General features: G+C 61.6%; 4 protein-coding genes across 4 annotated transcripts; 2 read left to right on the forward strand and 2 right to left on the reverse strand.

Moving 5' to 3' along the window:
• Nucleotides 1–1,223: 1,223 nt before the first annotated feature.
• Nucleotides 1,224–4,539, reverse strand: TRAVEDRAFT_58498 (uncharacterized protein; the record flags this gene model as incomplete). Its single annotated transcript, XM_008039379.1, has 16 exons — nt 4,353–4,539; nt 4,288–4,294; nt 4,192–4,230; nt 4,108–4,138; nt 4,025–4,052; nt 3,684–3,975; nt 3,614–3,625; nt 2,948–3,562; nt 2,882–2,891; nt 2,732–2,823; nt 2,565–2,676; nt 2,262–2,501; nt 1,995–2,200; nt 1,793–1,924; nt 1,452–1,689; nt 1,224–1,384 (listed from the first exon to the last, which is right to left on the reverse strand). Exons 1-16 carry the CDS (start codon nt 4,511–4,513, stop codon nt 1,224–1,226), a joined length of 2,376 nt encoding a protein of 791 aa, XP_008037570.1. The 5' UTR covers nt 4,514–4,539.
• A 3,612-nt stretch (nt 4,540–8,151) lies between these two features.
• On the reverse strand, nt 8,152–9,718 carry TRAVEDRAFT_122385 (kinase-like protein; the record flags this gene model as incomplete). Its single annotated transcript, XM_008039841.1, has 8 exons — nt 8,152–8,222; nt 8,366–8,514; nt 8,590–8,738; nt 8,794–8,958; nt 9,015–9,098; nt 9,156–9,425; nt 9,506–9,582; nt 9,661–9,718. 8 exons carry the CDS (start codon nt 9,716–9,718, stop codon nt 8,152–8,154), a joined length of 1,023 nt encoding a protein of 340 aa, XP_008038032.1.
• Nucleotides 9,719–11,058: 1,340 nt separating this feature from the next.
• TRAVEDRAFT_122158 (glycolipid transfer protein) lies at nt 11,059–12,250 on the forward strand (the record flags this gene model as incomplete). Its single annotated transcript, XM_008039842.1, has 7 exons — nt 11,059–11,085; nt 11,217–11,301; nt 11,394–11,452; nt 11,514–11,644; nt 11,719–11,749; nt 11,869–11,973; nt 12,083–12,250. The coding sequence occupies 7 exons, from the start codon at nt 11,059–11,061 to the stop codon at nt 12,248–12,250; spliced, it is 606 nt and encodes a 201-aa protein (XP_008038033.1).
• A 1,491-nt stretch (nt 12,251–13,741) lies between these two features.
• Nucleotides 13,742–16,196, forward strand: TRAVEDRAFT_71780 (uncharacterized protein; the record flags this gene model as incomplete). The annotated part of the gene is made up of 8 exons (XM_008039843.1): nt 13,742–13,752; nt 13,806–13,853; nt 13,907–14,149; nt 14,214–14,483; nt 14,554–14,769; nt 14,822–15,205; nt 15,270–15,617; nt 15,676–16,196. 8 exons carry the CDS (start codon nt 13,742–13,744, stop codon nt 15,893–15,895), a joined length of 1,740 nt encoding a protein of 579 aa, XP_008038034.1. The 3' UTR covers nt 15,896–16,196.
• Nucleotides 16,197–16,687: the final 491 nt, after the last annotated feature.

Consider the following 16,687-nt stretch of genomic DNA (forward strand, 5'->3'; position numbering starts at 1 on the left):
GTCCGTCGAGTATTTAATTTCTCGCCTCCTCCGCCTGTGGCTGTTGTTCTGGAGGCGAGATAGCCCGATGCATGCGTGCGCGCTTCTGATCGCCCGGGCATATCTCCACCGCCTGCGGACTGCGAGGGTACTCGCTCGTCCATCTGTAGCCTGCGCCGTCGACGTGGTCCTGGGTCGACGGCGGTGTCAGCGGTGGGTCATCCACGCTGGTTCTGCACGTGCGCGTCGACATGGGACCACGCGAAGCCCTGGAGGATGACTGTCGTTGCACGGGGTGCGGTGTATAACGAGCGAAAGAAGTTGGCCGTGACTCATGTGGCGGTTGTATTTGACCTAGGGGCATTGATTGAGGGGCTTGGAGAATCGGGATGTTTAGAGGGACACGGCGGATGTGCTTCGAAAAATCCGATTATGATCAGCATCGAGTCCTATGTACAATATGTGTTACTGCTACACGTATCCTGTAAACCCGCACCAGGAAGCAGCGCGGGGGGAGGGACCAAGAAATAAAACCGGAGGCACGAGCCACAGAAAGGACGCGAAAAAATTATGTGGAGATGGGATACACAGGTGGAGGACAGAGGGCAGAGACACAGGAGGCGACACGGGGCGGAGAGACAAACGACAGGATGTACACCGATACCCAAAGCTACCGAACGCAGAGCGCGAGAACGAATGTTCGAAAATCGCAGCTATAACAAACAAACACGACGCCGAGAACGCACATCGTCAAGGTCCGTCCTTATATACTAGGCCAAACCGAACGAAAAGACCGTAGCTCGAGAGGAGGACCGAAAATCACCAGAGGGGTAGTCTACAGCTCTACAGGAACCCGTTCTCGTGCATGAACGATGTCCATCGCTCGTCCAGCCGGCCATCCAGCCGTCCATGCCTCGCCGCGAGCCCCAAGTTCACCAGCTCCGACGGCGGCGCAAAGTGTTGCTGCTGCTGCTGGCTCTGCTGTTGGTGCTGCTGCTGGTGCGGCAGCCCCTGCGCATACCCGCCCGCGCTCGCATACCGCTGCAGCAGGTCCGCATTCGGCGGGAACATGCCCCCCTGCGCCGGCCCGCCGTACGCCCCCGGGGAGATCTGCCCGCTGTACTGCTGCGCGGGCGGGGTGAGCGTCGTCGGGGACTGCCACTGGTACCCCGACGGCGACGCCTGTTGCGGCGAGTGCTGCTGTTGCTGTTGCTGCTGGGAGGGGTGCGACGGGTGGGAGAAGCTCAGCGAGCGGTATGGGTGCTGGGGCGGCTGTGGCTGGCCATGCATCGACGGATGGCGCTGGGGCGGCTGGGAGAACGACGCGGACATATGCGACGGCCCGCCTGCGGACGACGACGCCTGCGGGTGCGTCGGGAGCGCCCACGAGTCCGAGAGCTGGATGCTGCCCGCCCCAGGGATAGGCGCGATCGGGATGGGCGTGGGCGGGGTAATAAGCGGCAGCGAGTCACCCCGTCCCGCCCCGTGTGTGGAGGAGAGCCCGTTGTTCGCTTGGCCCTGCGAGCCAGATGGCGAGGGCGAGGCGCGCTTCGAGGACACGACGGCAGTGCGCCCCGCGAAGATGTCGAGCTCGTCCTCGTCCTTCTCCGACTTCCACATCTCGCCGTCGTACATCGAGCTCCCCGTGGGATCGTTCTGCGCCGCCGCGAACGCGGAGTGCGCCTTCTCACGCAGCCGGAGCAGCACAGGCTATAATACGCGGGTGCGGGGCGAGGGAAAAACGCGACACGGGAGGGAGATCTGGGGTCAGCGCGCGCGATCATCGCACAGAGGACAACAGAAAGGTACGCACGAGCGCCTTCGCTGCGCGACGACTGTGCTTCGACGCCTGTGTGAAAAGTTCGTACGCTTGGTCAAGCTGTGCCAGCGCGGGCGGGGCCATCGCCGATCGCGGTCCGCGGGTAACCACAGTCGCAAACACGACCTGTGTGCCGATAGGCTCCGCGTCAGTGCTCCGCAGCAGAGGCGTTGAATAGAACTCGGTGCCGACTCACCGCCGACGAGAACGCGAACGTCCAGATCACCCAGAAGCGCGCGCACATGCCGGGGTACAGCGTGAACTGGTCGCGCACGACCTTGAGGATGGTGCCGGACGCGCGATATGCGGCAAGGAACGAGTGCGCGTACGCGCTCCGGAGCGGATTCCGCGGGCAGTCGATTATCGCCTGTGCGAAGAAGCTGCGGTGCAGGAAGAGCAGGACTGCGGATAGCGAGTGCTTAGTTACGAGGCGCACGTTCAGAGCGTCGTGTTGGATACTCACTGACTTCGCGCGAATGCGACAATACGAAGCGGATCATGCTCTCCTGCAGCGGGAGCGGCTCGCTGTCCGGGGGGCTCTCGAGCTCCTCGCGCATCGCGACTGCGTCCGCCGGGATCGGGAATTCGCGCACTTTGCGGTCGAGCTCCATAATGGTCTCGTAAGAGGGTGCTTCCGCGGTCAGCGTCTTTGACGCAACCTCCGACACACACTGCAGGGCGAAGCGGAAGCCCCATGTCTCGACTGTCGGCAACGTAACAGATGCACGTCAATTGGCGTCAGAACACGACATGGGGTGCGACTTACAAGCTGCCTCAGGCTCCTCGCCTTCCTCCTCGTCCGGAGGGTTCATGGGTGTCGGGAACTTACAGTCGATATAATCACGCTGTATGACAGGCGGACGCCCAGTCATTAAGCTCTGCACCCGCGCGTTAGTGAGACGCTGCGATAGCGGACGGCCAAAATTGACCAACCTGCCATGCGTCGGCCACAAAGAGGTCCCAGAACGTGACCCGTCGCCTGTCTACGATCTCTGCGGAGAAGCCAAACCGCGCGCTATCGCGGTCTACCGGTACATGAGTTAATCACCGTGTAGCTGGTGTCAGCGGAGATAAACCACTTACGAAGGCCAATCTACACGCGTAGCGTTAATGAAAGCCGCCGAGAACATAGCAACCAGAAGCACGTACCGTATGTGACAGCTGACCGGCAAGCGATACCAGCGCCCAGGAGAACTCCATGTTGTTGTCGTTCCCGCCCGGCTCGTTGCCTGCCATAGCGATGTAGATGCTATGTAGATGTAGCGCCTGGATCGTCACCAGTGTCGGATTCGCAAGAGCCGACTGGAGGGAGAGTGCGGCCTGCGCAAGCTGGCTATAGTGCTCGGCCTCCGAGTTATATGGCTGTTGCTTGAGGTCGACAAGGGCGCCGATGGCGAGACAGAGGAGCAACAGCGCGAGATCATGTGGACTGCTGTATTCCTGGCTTAATGGCGGGGCGTCTTCTGGCTGCGGCGTCTTGTAAAAGTACGGGATCATCTCGTCGAAGAGCTGGGAGCGGGACACGCTCCGGAACAGCCAGGCGGCATGTGTGACGTAGGACTCGGCAAGATGGCACGCGCGTTCGTACGGCGGCAGGTGGCTCTCGATGAGCTCGTACACGCTGTGCGGCGCGCCCATTGGCGTGAACGGGAACGCGCTGGAGAAGCGCGTGATCTCGCCGGGTAATGGAGGGGTCTTCGAGCCGCGTATTGACTCCGGGGACCTGCTGCCATTGCTTGGTGATGATGGGCCATCGTTATCTGACTAAAGACCAACCGGTGAGGAGCGACCGCGAGGCCGTAGAGAACCACATACGAATAAAAGATACTAGACGTGGGCGGAGCGGGTTAGCTGGGGTGCGCGGCGGAGCTCCGACGGTGCTTACTTCTGTTCCGCCAGTCGGCCCGAAGAACCTCGACACGCCGTGGTCCGACATTGATAGCATGCCAAAGGCTGTAACGACGTCGGAGGAGGGGGCGGTCTCCATATTATCTGTGGTAATGAAGTCGTCGTCGTCTTCAATATTTCGATTCTTTGTCTTGCCATCGGAGAGCAGTGGGTGGGGCTCGTTCGAGGACTTGGCTTGGATGATAGCGAGCGCGTCCTCGAGTTGGTGGACGCGCTCGCTCATTTTGGCTATTCGCCGGTGGAGGTGCTCTGTTGCAGCCAGAACAAAGCTGGATTGGGGTGAGTCGATTTACGCGCATACAATCATTCATTACACACCGAGTACCCTGACCGGTGGCGAGGCTCCCTGTGGCGCGTTCAACATTTGAGAAATCGCGCGCACGAGTGTATGCACGACGTACCGTTTGGACATAGTGCTGCGCATCCCCGGCGCTAGGAGGACACATACGTGGAATATTCGGAGGCGCGAGGACGGGGGAGCGTACCTGACATGATTGACATGGTATTGTCTTGTCACAGCGGATCTGGGGCGGGTTTAGCACGTTGCATGGTCAAGATGAAGGGGAGGACGAGATGCGGACCTTGAGTCTGCAGGGCGGACGAGGAGTTAATGGAGAGAAGAGGACGGGAGGTGCGGTGATCGCACCTGCGGCATTCTGCGCACGAGATTTCGCCTCTGCTTCGCTTGAGCTCGATCTCGCGCGCGTGGGTGGAGTCGTATTTGACGTCTTCTTGGTCCCTGCGAAGGTTGTTTCTGCGGCGGGCGGCAGCAGCAGCGGCGGCGGCCTTGGAGGAGTCTGCAGGCATGGGAGTGGTGGAGGAGAGAAGACGCGGGAGGCGGGACGGGGGCAGGCGAGGGAATGTGAACAAGGGGCTTAATTCGGCTGCGGGGGATAATTGGTTTGTGAGGACGCGGTACGATCAGAGCCCTCGGGATGGGAAAGATGGGTCGAGAACGGGTTTGCAGTGTTCGCGGGGTCGTGAGCGAGCACCAAGACGATTCAGGCCACCGGACGCTGCTACGCCTCGGGATTAGTCCGCCAGGCATTCTCCGCCGGCCCCTTTATATCCAATCATCCTTCGCACATCCCATCCCGCCCAAGCGCCCCGGCGCCCGATCTCCTATAGGCAATACACCGCCTGCGCGCCCGCCCACGGCCCCGCGCCGCCGACCCAGCTCGTCGCTGCGCACTACCATCGCGCCAACGCTGCTTACGCTCGCGTACACGGACTGTATACTCAGCTCTCCCACCGCGAATAGCGTGCGTTTCTGATAGCGACTATCCACACCCCCGGGTCGCCCCCGTGTGTCATTCCGCCCGCGATTGGCATACACCACGCAAAATCGTCCGCCTCTCTGATCTCTCAGGCTCGGCGACCGGCGCAACCTCCTGACAGCTGCAGCGACGCCTCTCTTCTCTACGGCAACTTCTTTCGAATCTGTGTTCCGCCATCTGCAGCCCTGCGCGGTCGCCAGCGACGGGCCGTCTGGCCATGCGCAGCGGTGTGTTGCGGGCGGCTGCCACATGGGCGGCCATACGGGGCGTAGCGTGTGATTCGGCGGGAGAGATCTTGGCCGGCGGGAGAGGGATAGGCGGCGTGCCACAAATGTACATGCCGCAGGCTGATCTCGATAAACTCCTCCTCTCAATCGATTTGCACCGCGTCCGTTGCGTCACCGCCCACTCCCCCGATCGCCCCCGACGCCTGCTAGGCACACCCCTGCCCGACGTTCCATGCGCTCGGGTCGAGCCACCTCCTCCCCCGACCCAACTCTAATCGTATACGCCCATCCGGCGCGCAGCCCCTCCGGCCGCTGCAAATCACCCCGCAGCGCGGGACAACGTTCGCTACGAACCTGCTTCCCAACCTCGCTCATTCTTAGCTCGCCCTCCCATTCAAAACACCTCGCCCTGGATGGGAACCTCGACTTGCTGACCACCGCAGCGCCCCTCCTAGCACCCAGAAGCACTCAGGCGGTGCCACAGGTGTCTGCGCCCATGCAAATGCTTGCAAAGCCCTTACGCCCCTGGTGATGCCACCCGCGCGCAGTATCTTCGTTCACGTACGTCCCGGCTGAAACCTTCAGCCTACCGTCCAGGATCCCTAGGGGCTTCCCAGAAACGCCTCTTGCCCAGCACAACCCGCTCGGTCTTCTACGCGCCACATGATATGCTCTGACCCATGCACTACGCTGTACGACGATTTTCACGTTCACGGCAAACGCACCCGACGCACCTCCACACACAACCACCGACTTGTCTAACACGCCCGCGGTGTGGGAGAATACCGGCCCCCTCGAGCTAGAACCTGCGCGGAGGGCGACTGTGCCCGGGATCGACCCATGATGCATGAGGAAGTGCGCCTGGCTCAACCAAATAAGCTCGCTTCTGCCTTTGCGGTTGCAGTACACCTTGCTCCTTGGCCTTGGAAGACAGCCCGTCTGGCAGCGCCCTCGAGTAGAACGATTCGGAACTCCGCAGTCTAGAACCCCGTTCGAACCTTGCACAGCTCTACGAACCTCCCGCCCTCTATCTCTGTCGACGTATCGTAAGTTCCGGCCTCTCTCCGGCTGGGTCGACGCTCACCCGCCCCGCCGCCAGCCCACTAAACGCCGCTACAGGCGACGGGTATGTCATTCGCTCCCCAGGCGTGTGTTATCGCTGACTGCGCGCAGGCATCACAGCGTCGGCGGAGACGCGTTCTGCCTGCTTCGCGCTGCGTGATGACAGACAGCATCAGCGGATATGCCGCCTTCTTATTCAGCTGATGATCTCCGCCCATCTCAATCGGCGTGCAACGAGACATCGTCGCAATGTACACGTCTGGGCAGTGGGACGACGAGGTTCTGCGGCATGTTCGAATCGCCAGCGGGGGGACGCCGCCCATCATCATTCCCTTCGGGTGCGTTCGTGTCGAATCGGCCTGCTCGCTGTACCTCGATGTCTCCACTTCGTTACTTCAAGTTCGCAACCGGTGTCACCTGTGCTTTCGGAATCTGTAAAACGTCGTACCTGCACGAACCCTGCACGAGCCACGAGGACACCAAACGCATGCCAACGCGCTCCGCGAGCACCCGCCACAATGTCCCACGTCTCTGGCCGCCGCCCCGTCGAAACACAGTGACTCGCCCAAGACCTCCATACCCATCACTGGCACCGCACTAGTACCACAAAGTACACAACCCCGCCCGACACGGAGCCTCGGTCAACACTTGCAGTGAGTGATGGATCCCAGCTCCGGCGCCATCAAAACAAAATCATTCCGCCCAGGGCTCGCAAGGGCCAGCTCGGTGCCGCCGCCGCCCGCGGGCTCCGTCTCCGCAGCACTCCTTCTTGCACCGACAACGCCCGCCCTGTCCCTATACTGATTGCGTTAACACTGACAGGCTGCCTGCCAAGGACTCGGTGAATGAGTAACGTCCTCCCGCGACGGTTGGCTACCTCTCCGTGTTTCCCACCAGAAGGCGGCCTGCCGGAGCTCAAGTGGGTCGTTCCATCGCCCATCGAGAATCGACGCGCCGCATCTGCATCTGCCAGGCTATGGTATTTGCGCGGCGGGGCGCCCGGCTCGTTCAGGTGCATATTGCACACGCCCGCGTCGCTGGATACATACTTATGTGATCTCGGCCGCCGAGGTGCTGTTGCGCAGCAGCTTGCGCGATTCTTGATTACGGCGGCATGACAGCATGACAGAGTCGTTACGAGCTGAGGCTGCCTCTGGGTCCTGTGACGGGAAGTAAGGTGAGTATACATAGTTGGTGGTGGTAGTGCTGATGCAGATGCCGCCTGATAGGTCTTGCGAAATCGCCGTGTCTCTGGCACATACCGGTAAGGCCATCGGTGTCCAGACGTGTTAAGTCCCCGCCCATGCTGGGAAGTACCGTCTGTTCCGATTCGCGAGACTGAGCGGTCTCATCGACCATCGACGCTAGAACCACCGTACACCTGCGCAAGCCAGAAGCCAATGCTATGCAAGTCCGCAATGGAAGACGCACGCGTGCACACCAACGTCGGATGGAAGGAGAGCAGCCGCCGCACACCCGTGCGCGGCGCCGCCCGGGCAAGAATCGCATATTTAGCACTATAGTACAGTACAGCGAGACCAGGTACGAAGCACATACACGAAGACACGCAGCCGCGTCCGTCGTCTAGGGGTACAAGCATCATCAGAGAATACATCCGCGGCCATAAATGATAGACGTTCGTCGATAGCTTAGCTTGCCAGACCACCTGCCCAACCACCACACATCGTCCAATTCCTCGCGCCGTCGTTGTCGGCCCTATGGGAGAGCCGCTGTCCGGCGCCCTTCGCTCCTCATCGCTCCTCAACCTTCACCGACGTGTTGGGCCCAGTCAGGGCGTGCTCTGCCTTCCGGGAGGCGTGCATAAATAGGCGTGTTTCGGCGGAGGGACCACCGCACGGGATCGCGAGCATCACTTGAGTCACGCGGAGTAGAAGCCAGAGTCGCTCACGCACTCGGCAGGGTTGGAGAGCGTCTCGAGTCGGACCGCATCTGTGGGCCCGGATAGATGGTGGAGCAGATGCAAGCGGTACACCAAGGAGAAACGCCAAGGGGTAGCCGTACAGCAGCGAGAGGGGAGGGTGTGTTGGGTTACATGAGCGGCTGTCGAGCGGGGATGCGGAATAGGTACGTACTGAAGAAACTGTGCGCGAGGGCCTCTGCCGCGGTGAGCCGCTCGAGGTGGTTGTACCGCAGCAGCTTGTCGAGGAGATCGATGCCGTCCGTGCTGACGTTGGCCCGGTTGTCCGCTGTCACGAACCTGCTCCATGGGATCTTGGGGTAGCTGCGGAGGGGAAGAACGGTCCGACCGTTAGTGACAGATCTGTCCACTTTGGACAAGGTCTGTGAGCTGGCGCACCTCTGGAGAAGCTCCTCGTCGTATGTTTGCAGGTAGAGACGGAACGTCGTGAGGTATCGCTCGAAATCATCGGACCCAAGGACTTTGACGATCTTGAGTAGCTGATCATCATTGTCCCTGCCACGGAAGAAGTGCTCTCGTTTGAAGAGCTAAAGGGGCGAGTATGAGATAGGAGTACAAAGGGGGAAAGACGTGCAGACATACCATAGATGCGAGGATGCAGCCAACACTCCATATGTCCAGGCTGTAATCGTAATGCTTGTATCCAACTAGCAGCTCCGGGCCTTTGAAGTACCTCGACGCGACGCGAATGTGTAGCTCCACTCCTGGATGGTAGAACTCGGCAAGTCCCCAGTCAATGAGACGCAGCTAGAACGGACCGTTAGCCGAGCCTTCGATATTCCATGATTGCTTCCTCGGCTTACTTTACGGCGCGCACGGTCAAACATGATGTTGGCGGGCTTGACATCTCTGTGGATGATTCCCCTCGAGTGGACGAAGTCTAACGCCTGCACGCTCGTCGTCGGCATGCATGGAACGCGATCTCGCAAATGGGCGGCACTCACTCGCAGGAGCTGAAAGAGGTAGTGTTTGATCTCCATCTCGGTCAACGTGCAGAACAGCTCCTTCCAGTCCGTGTTCGCTACATACTCCATGACGAGGCTGTTCGAGCGTGACGGACCGTCATGGACGGTGTCCATAAGGCGGATGACGTTCGGGCCCCCGGCGAGATTGCGCAGGATCTTGATCTCGCGCTTTATCTTCTTCTTCGCGACGGGCTTCAGCACCTTGATGACGCATGACTCCTCGTTTGACGAGTCGATGCCCTCGAAGACCTGCGAGAACAAAGGCTGTAGCGACCGTGGCCGCAGAGCGGCGTGCAACAGCGACGCCCAGCTGCCACTCAAGTGCTCACCTCGGAGTATCTGCCGCCGCCGATTCGCCTCACTATCTCATATCGATCCGGCACATTCCAGTCGACTGCCATGACTTCTACATGCCGGCAAATGGGTTAGTACGGCCGCCCGATAAACGCGAGGCAGGCGAGGAACTGAACCAAACAGGACGCACCATAGTCGTACCATGAGGGGCCCAGCCGTGCGTTCACATCTGCGTACACCCGCGCCATCCTCTATATCACCGTAGGGAGAGTCGTCGGCCGGAGACGTGGTAGGAGGAGAGAGAATGGAAAGATACCGCTGCCACCGCCCTCAGCACGCGGACATCGTGGTAAGGCTAAGATCGGCGCAGAGTCAAAAGCGTCGCACCGCTCAGCCACCGCGCGCGTCTCTTCCAGCGCCTCCCAACTACGCCGTAAGCGCCATTACAGGCGCTCAATTTGCTCATCCATCCGGCCCGCATGTAATACTTGGCATAAACTTCGACTAGCTAGCAGGGAGGTAGAGCAAGTGATGCGGATACGACTATAGACGTACACTTTCTGAAAGCGGTTTGGTACTTCTCTCATCCTAGCAAACCTCTCAGCTGGACAACCCCGATCGACCCCTCGAGTCGCCCAGGTATCGCTGCAATTGACATATGCGATCGAACGGAGTCTTATGATCACCCAAGAGTGATCCGAGGCTAGCTAGAAGTCGATAGCGTCGTCAGCGAGATATAAGACGGCCGTGAGGACTCCAGCAAACTACTCGATTCTGATGTCCACTCTTGGTCATGTCTTCGCTCACAAGCCGCCAGTCCTCGCATGCGCACACGCTCACATGAGCTCCCATTCCCTCACAGTACTCTCGCAGCCCTCACAGTACTCTCGCAGCGGCTAAAAAGTAACGCCCGGAGACTGCGAAGACAACCGTGCAGAGTAATCTTCCTATAGCGAAGACCCTGACAGATCAGCCTCGCGCCGGCGCCGCAACTACACGTACGCCCACATCCGGTGCGGAATTTGACCACCTAGTTATTTTCAGACCAATGACCGATGTCGAGAGCGCTGTGGCGCGTCGGGCATGCCACATCCTCCGATACGAGGCGGAGGGCGCCTGAGGGCGCGCAGGAAGCTCTGCCATGTATTCCTGTGACGTTCCACTCAGAATAGCGCATGCGCATTACAGCCTCCGCGGCAGGTAGAAACGCACCGAACGCTACGGCGACAGCGTCCGCTCGCGCGCGTCCCCGCGGCGACCCCTCCGAGGTATGTCCAGCTTGAAGCCGGCGGCACAGCACGCGTATATGAATAGGGCGCGACGCCGCGCCCGCCCGACGATACGGGTCCGGTGCCAATCAGCTTGACGAGATATCGATCTGCGCGGCGGAGTCTGCCGGCTCTTCCAACTCCAGTGCGCCTCGTGGATTGCTGCAGGGCCCTGCCCGCGCGCGGAGCAAGCCTCGCCCTCGCCGTCCTGCATCACCGTGCTCCCTGCGTCGCCGGTGAGCTCTTGTACCCGTCGCCCTGCTCAGGCGGGTGTCCGTTTCCCTGTCTTCTGACTTCCTCTGAGATCTAGTACCACGACGATGGCGCCATACTTTGAAACCGCGAAGGTACGAACGCCCCCCAATCGCCGCCGTCCCCACCGCCCCCAGGCTCTAGCACACCGTCACGCCGGTTGCAGTAGCTTGCCTGGCGCGACGGCGGTTCCTTCCGTACCTTGTCACTCAACATGCCCCTCTAGTCATTCGCCGATGTCCCAATTACGGCCGACGGCGTAGAGACCGCGACGTTTCTCCTGGCCTCGACCGACTTTGTGAACATGTTCGGTGAGTCCTCGCGTCGCCTTCGCAGCGCACCCGTCACAAGGACCCTTGTCCCGTCGCTAACCAACCCCGCGAACCGCCGCTTCGGCGAATAGACCTTTTGGGCGGTGGCGTCTTCGCGTTCGTGCAGAACGACCTACGCAGCAACATTACGGTATGCATGTTTCTCAGAATTATGTATGTTACCTATCCGTATTCAACCATTACCGTTCCAGGGCGTCCGCCGCCGGTACGATTTCGCGACCGCCGAATCGCCCTCCCTGGAGAAACTGGTTACGAACGAGTGCACCGGCGCCGCTGCCACAGAGGACCGAAATGGGACAGCGTGTCTCGTCCGCCTACTTCGGTAAGCGCCTCTCGTAACCGTCTCACACAGACGTCAACCCGCTCCCCTGCACATGCGTCGTCCCGAATGCAAAGCGGCCTCTGGTTCACGTGCGAAGCGCTGCGTGTGAGTGCGCCGCCCCTCCTGCATTGTCCGGCAGGCAGGGAACGCAGGCCCCGCTGCGAACACAGGCCCATACTGACCGCATACGCACATGCCGTTTCGGGCTGCGGACGTCCGTGCAGAACATGCAGCGCGACAGGGACGCGGAGCTGCATACGTGCTTCAGGCGCTCGTACGACGCGAACCTCAAGCACCACCACCCGTGGCTCGTCCGCCAGGTTGTCGCGGTAGGTCTCCTTCCGCTCTCGTGCTGGTCTGTGCGGGCGCTGACGCCGTCATGTTGTTCTGGACGCGCTCGGTGCTCGCTTGCCCGCCACCATCGCGCTGCGGTGCTAGGTCGCGATCAGGGCTGTGCCCGATAGACGCGACTTCTACGGCCGCATCACACAGGGCGGGTCGCATGCGAAGTTTGATAATGAACTTACGAAATGGCTGGCGGGATTGGAAGCGATAGTGCTCCGTCTGAAGGCCTTCCTCGCGCAGGGTGGTTACGGGGAGGTGTGATGCTGTATAGAGTGGGTGTGTGGACGGCGCTTGGCGGGTAGGGCGCCATCTGTCGGGCGACGTCAGTCGTCGCTGTTCTTATCGCCCCTGGTATAATGGGCCATATTTTTGCGCCGCTTCTCTTCGGAGAGTTACGTTTGGGACGTGGCAATGGGAGGGCGCGATGCGCGTCGGATATAATTCATAATGCCGCGAGGGCCCTGTCAGCGGTCAGCGGGGGCGTGGCGGGGCGTTACGAGGAGTCTAACGGACAGGTCTTGACTGGTAGGCCCATTCATTGATGTGATGAGATGATCAGTCGATATGTTGGAAGGGCGGACTGTACAGCGAACCTTGGCGATGTGCGTGTCCACATCGCCGATAGTGGGGTGCAATAGAGTTAACGTTCTAAGACAAGAGAGAACACGAGACCGGTGTGCGTTCTGAGCTGGAACGCGGTGGACCGATAGAAGGTTCGGGTTCCCGCAGACACTCACGCCGCAGGGGAGCATGGGGGTGACATGAGGAGCGCGATGCAGCGAGAGAACGACAAGACGACAGCGAAGCGCGTCTGATACAACCTACTACGTACGCGCATCGACAAGCGATACGCAGCTGAACGCAGAAGATGGCAGACCGGCGAGGCGCGGTGCGGGGAAAAGGCCGAGGGGGTGCTATATCTGCGAAGGCGGGCCGCCTCGCGGGAGTGGGATTGCCTTGATGGAGGGCCGGGCTGGGAGAGACGGACGCGAAGGAGAGTCACACGTCTGGGCACGGCGGAAGAGCAGACAAGAAGGCGGGAACGAGGGCGGCGAAGCGTCCGAAAGGAGGAAGGGGAGCCCTGTGGAGGAGAGAGGCGAGGGCTGGAGGAGGGGAAGCAGGGCACGCTGCGCGTGGGAGGGCCGGGCGCGCTGTGTGGGCAGAGAGAGGCAGGAGGAGGCCGGGGACGGGCGACGGCGCGCTGGGGCCATTTTCCAGAGACAACATACAATGTGACCATCTTGAGAGACACACAACACACGCCGGCGTCTCCCCGATGCCACCGACGTTTTCGATCAATCCCCAGGCGCCGATCAGAGTTCTCGCACCTCGCCGCTGTGTCGAGCAGTCCCCGCCGCGCCCAGCTCCGCGCGTGGGGGCGGCGGGCGACGGCGGCGGGCAGACAGGGCACGACGGGCGGGGCAGCGGCGAGGCAGCGGGGGCGGGGGCGGCGGGAGGGGCGGGGACGCGAGCACATGGATACGAATCAGGATTCAGGAGAGTTGCCCGATCAGGATGACGGACGTCCTCATTTGGGGTGATTTCAATTTCGCGCCTGGGAATGTTTTCTGTTTGTTTTCGATGGAATTTCTGCTATTCTGAATTCAATGTTTTCTTTCGCTTCTTTGGCCTGAGCCCCATCTTATATCGCCCTCCTCTCTTCCACGTCAATCCTCCCCTCCACCCCCGCGCCCCTCCCCGCACCAACCCGCCCAGCCCACCCGCTCCAGCCACCCCGCGCGCGGCCATGCCATGCAGGTAGAGTCAGTCCACACCTCCTCCTCCACCTTCGCCCCGCGCTCACCACGCCTCCTAGCACGCACCCACCCGCGTCTATCGCCTCCCTCATGGCTTCTGCAGCCAGGTCCGATTTCTTTCGCGCACCCTTCGTCGACCCCGCGCTCACCGTTCTCGCAGCGTCTCGCGCACCGTCCCGCAAAAGCGGAAGGAACCCCCCGCAGAACCCACCTCGCGCCCCAGCCCTCCCGCACGCGCCGACTCCATGTCTGAGACAGACGCCGGCACCCAGAGCACGTCCCCCACCGACGAGTACGGCAGCGGCCGCATCATCTGCGAGACCTGCGGCGACGGCATCTCCATCCGCGACGAGGCTACCGGCGCCTTCACCGTGAAGCACTGGGACGCGCACCGGGTCACATGGTACGCGCCTCTCCGCGCCTCTCTCGCCTACGCGTCGGGACTCGGGACTTACCCGTCGCTACAGCCAGAACGCTTCCCAGAACCCGCCCGAGTTCGCGCCCGACACGCCCAGTGCCGCGCCCGACGCGTCGCAGCCACTTGCCAAGCGGCGCCGCGCGAAGCGCACCGAGGAGGAGCGCATCGACTACCTCCGTGGCGACCCGTACGTCGCCAAGTTCGAGGCGTACCGCGTGCTGTGCGCGTCGTGTGACAAGTGGATTCGCCTCCGGCCGAACTCGACGTACTGCTCGATCCCATGGGACGCGCACCGCAAGAGCTGTCTCGCGAAACGCCAGTAAGTGCTCCCACTGCCTCGTACGCGTCTCTTTACCGCATAGTGAGCATGTCTGCCTCCTCTCGAACAGCACTAAAACCGCCCGCCCAGTGGACGACCGCAATGCGATGTTCACGTCGGATCCCAATATCAAGCGGTTCGACAGCGAGCGCGTGCTCTGTCGCATATGTGAAAAATGGGTCTCGATCGTATCAGAGAACAACGCTGCTGCGGTTAAGATGTGGATGCAGCATCGTTCTGCGTGCCAACCAGCCTCTTCGCCCGGTCCTGGCTCGTCCACGTCCAAGTAGGTTCAGGAAGTCCGGTTAACCGCCTTCTGCCGTTCTGATGCCCTTTAGGTTCAACATAGCCAACGTACCTCCTCCGCCGAAGCATCTTCTCGCTCTTGCCTCGTCCTCTTCTTTGCCTCCTCCGCCGCCCGCGTCTGCACACGTGTCCACGGTGTCTAACCCGGCCCAACCTTCTCCCTCTGTGCGATCCTCTTCGACAGGAACTTTCTCCACGTCGTTCAAGGAGTTTACGCCAAACGCCCTCCCGCAGGAGTCGCGGAGGCGAAACGCAGATCAGCGAGCCGCGGCCTTACGTGCGGACCCGCTTCTGGGCGAGGTCGAGCCGGCTCGGGTATTCTGTAAGCTCTGCCAGAAGTGGGTTCAGCTGCGGCAAGACAGCACCTTCTGCTCGTACCCCTGGCTCCAGCACCGTGTCAAATGCTTGCAGAGGCGGTGAGTAACTGTCCATAGGCTAAGTGCCCCTTCTTCCTTCTCGAAGCTCACTTGCACATGGCAGGCAAAAAATCGCAGAGCGAGAAGCGGCGATCGCGGAGCTCCGTGCCGCGCGAGACGCCGCGCTCGAGGGCCAGCTTGTCGTGTCCGACTCCAGCGCGACGCCCGAGCCGGAGGAAGACGCCGAGGGAGTCGAGGACGCGGACCGGGCGCATCACAGGGAGGAGCGGCGGCGCGCCAAGGCGATGGCGAAGGCCGAAGCTGCGACGGCGCGGCTGCGGCAGCTCGAAGGCGCACACGGCCGGTCGGCATCTGCGCCTTCGAGCGAGGACGATGATGCGATGTGGGATTACATCGATGTCGACGTCGCCGCGCCGCCTAAGCTCGCCGACCTGGAGTCGCCCACCGGAAGGTGCGCGTGCCGTAACATCGTTAGCACACCGCGTCCGCTGACACGCCGTGTTCAACAGGCTCGAGTTCGTCGCGAGGTCCATACGGCATCTCTACAGGGTGACGTACGAGCGGGCCGACGAGCTCACGATCGCGACGCTGGTCACGTACCTCAACGCGACGATGCCGCCGGACAAGCACGAGGACTTCGACACGGCGGAGGTGACGAAGGCGGCGATGGCGCTGCAGGAGCGCGGCTCGTTCGTCTTCGAGGGCGACGTCATCCGCCTCACCCCATGAAGGCTTGGCTGGTTGACCGCGCGCCCACCGCACTGTGGCCGACACAACGCAACACTGTACATAAAACGGGGACCGTGCCTCTGCCCGCTTGGGGCCTCTTGTATCTTCTGTGCCCGTTCCGTATGTCCCGCCCGTATGGCCGCCGTCCTGTGCACTAGCGGACTCTTTTCTTGGAAACAGGGTGGACGAAGGACCCTTGTACGTCGCGCACGCTGTATGCCCCCGCCGCCCCCGCCCGTATTTATCGCCCCCCGCGCCTGTCGTGTGTTTCCCGGGGCCGCGCTACATAGCAGGTGTATTTAAACCCCCATGCGAAATGCGAGCCGTGTCACGGTGCGCCTCCCACGTCCCGCGCTTCCGCGCACACACACCTCGCCCCATGGCCCAAGTCGCCGATCAGAATGCACGCAGGAACACGCGCGGGCCCAGGCGCGCCCGAGCGAATTTCGAAGGGGGCGATTCGTCGGTTTATCCCCGGGCGAGGATATCGCGCGCCCATGGGGCGCTAAGGAAGCCTTCCATTGCCAGTGCCATAAGTCACGCTCGCGTCCCGTAACGCGGGCGCGTTGTGTGACGCGCGGGCGAGGCCGGGTGTGGGGCCTGGAGAAGCGGGCGCGGGTGCAGGACAAGGCCCGGCGCGCGGCGTGGGTCCACACGCCCGGGCGGGCAAGGGCCGCTGGACAAGGGGATGTCCGTGCAGAGGACGGCACAACGCCGCGAGGATCACCGCCGCGCGCGGGTGGCGGTGCCCGCTGTTGCTGTTGTACCATCGGCGTACATAGGGCAGCACAA

Source organism: Trametes versicolor, assembly GCF_000271585.1.
Source record: "Trametes versicolor FP-101664 SS1 unplaced genomic scaffold TRAVEscaffold_5, whole genome shotgun sequence".
NCBI lineage: Eukaryota > Fungi > Basidiomycota > Agaricomycetes > Polyporales > Polyporaceae > Trametes > Trametes versicolor.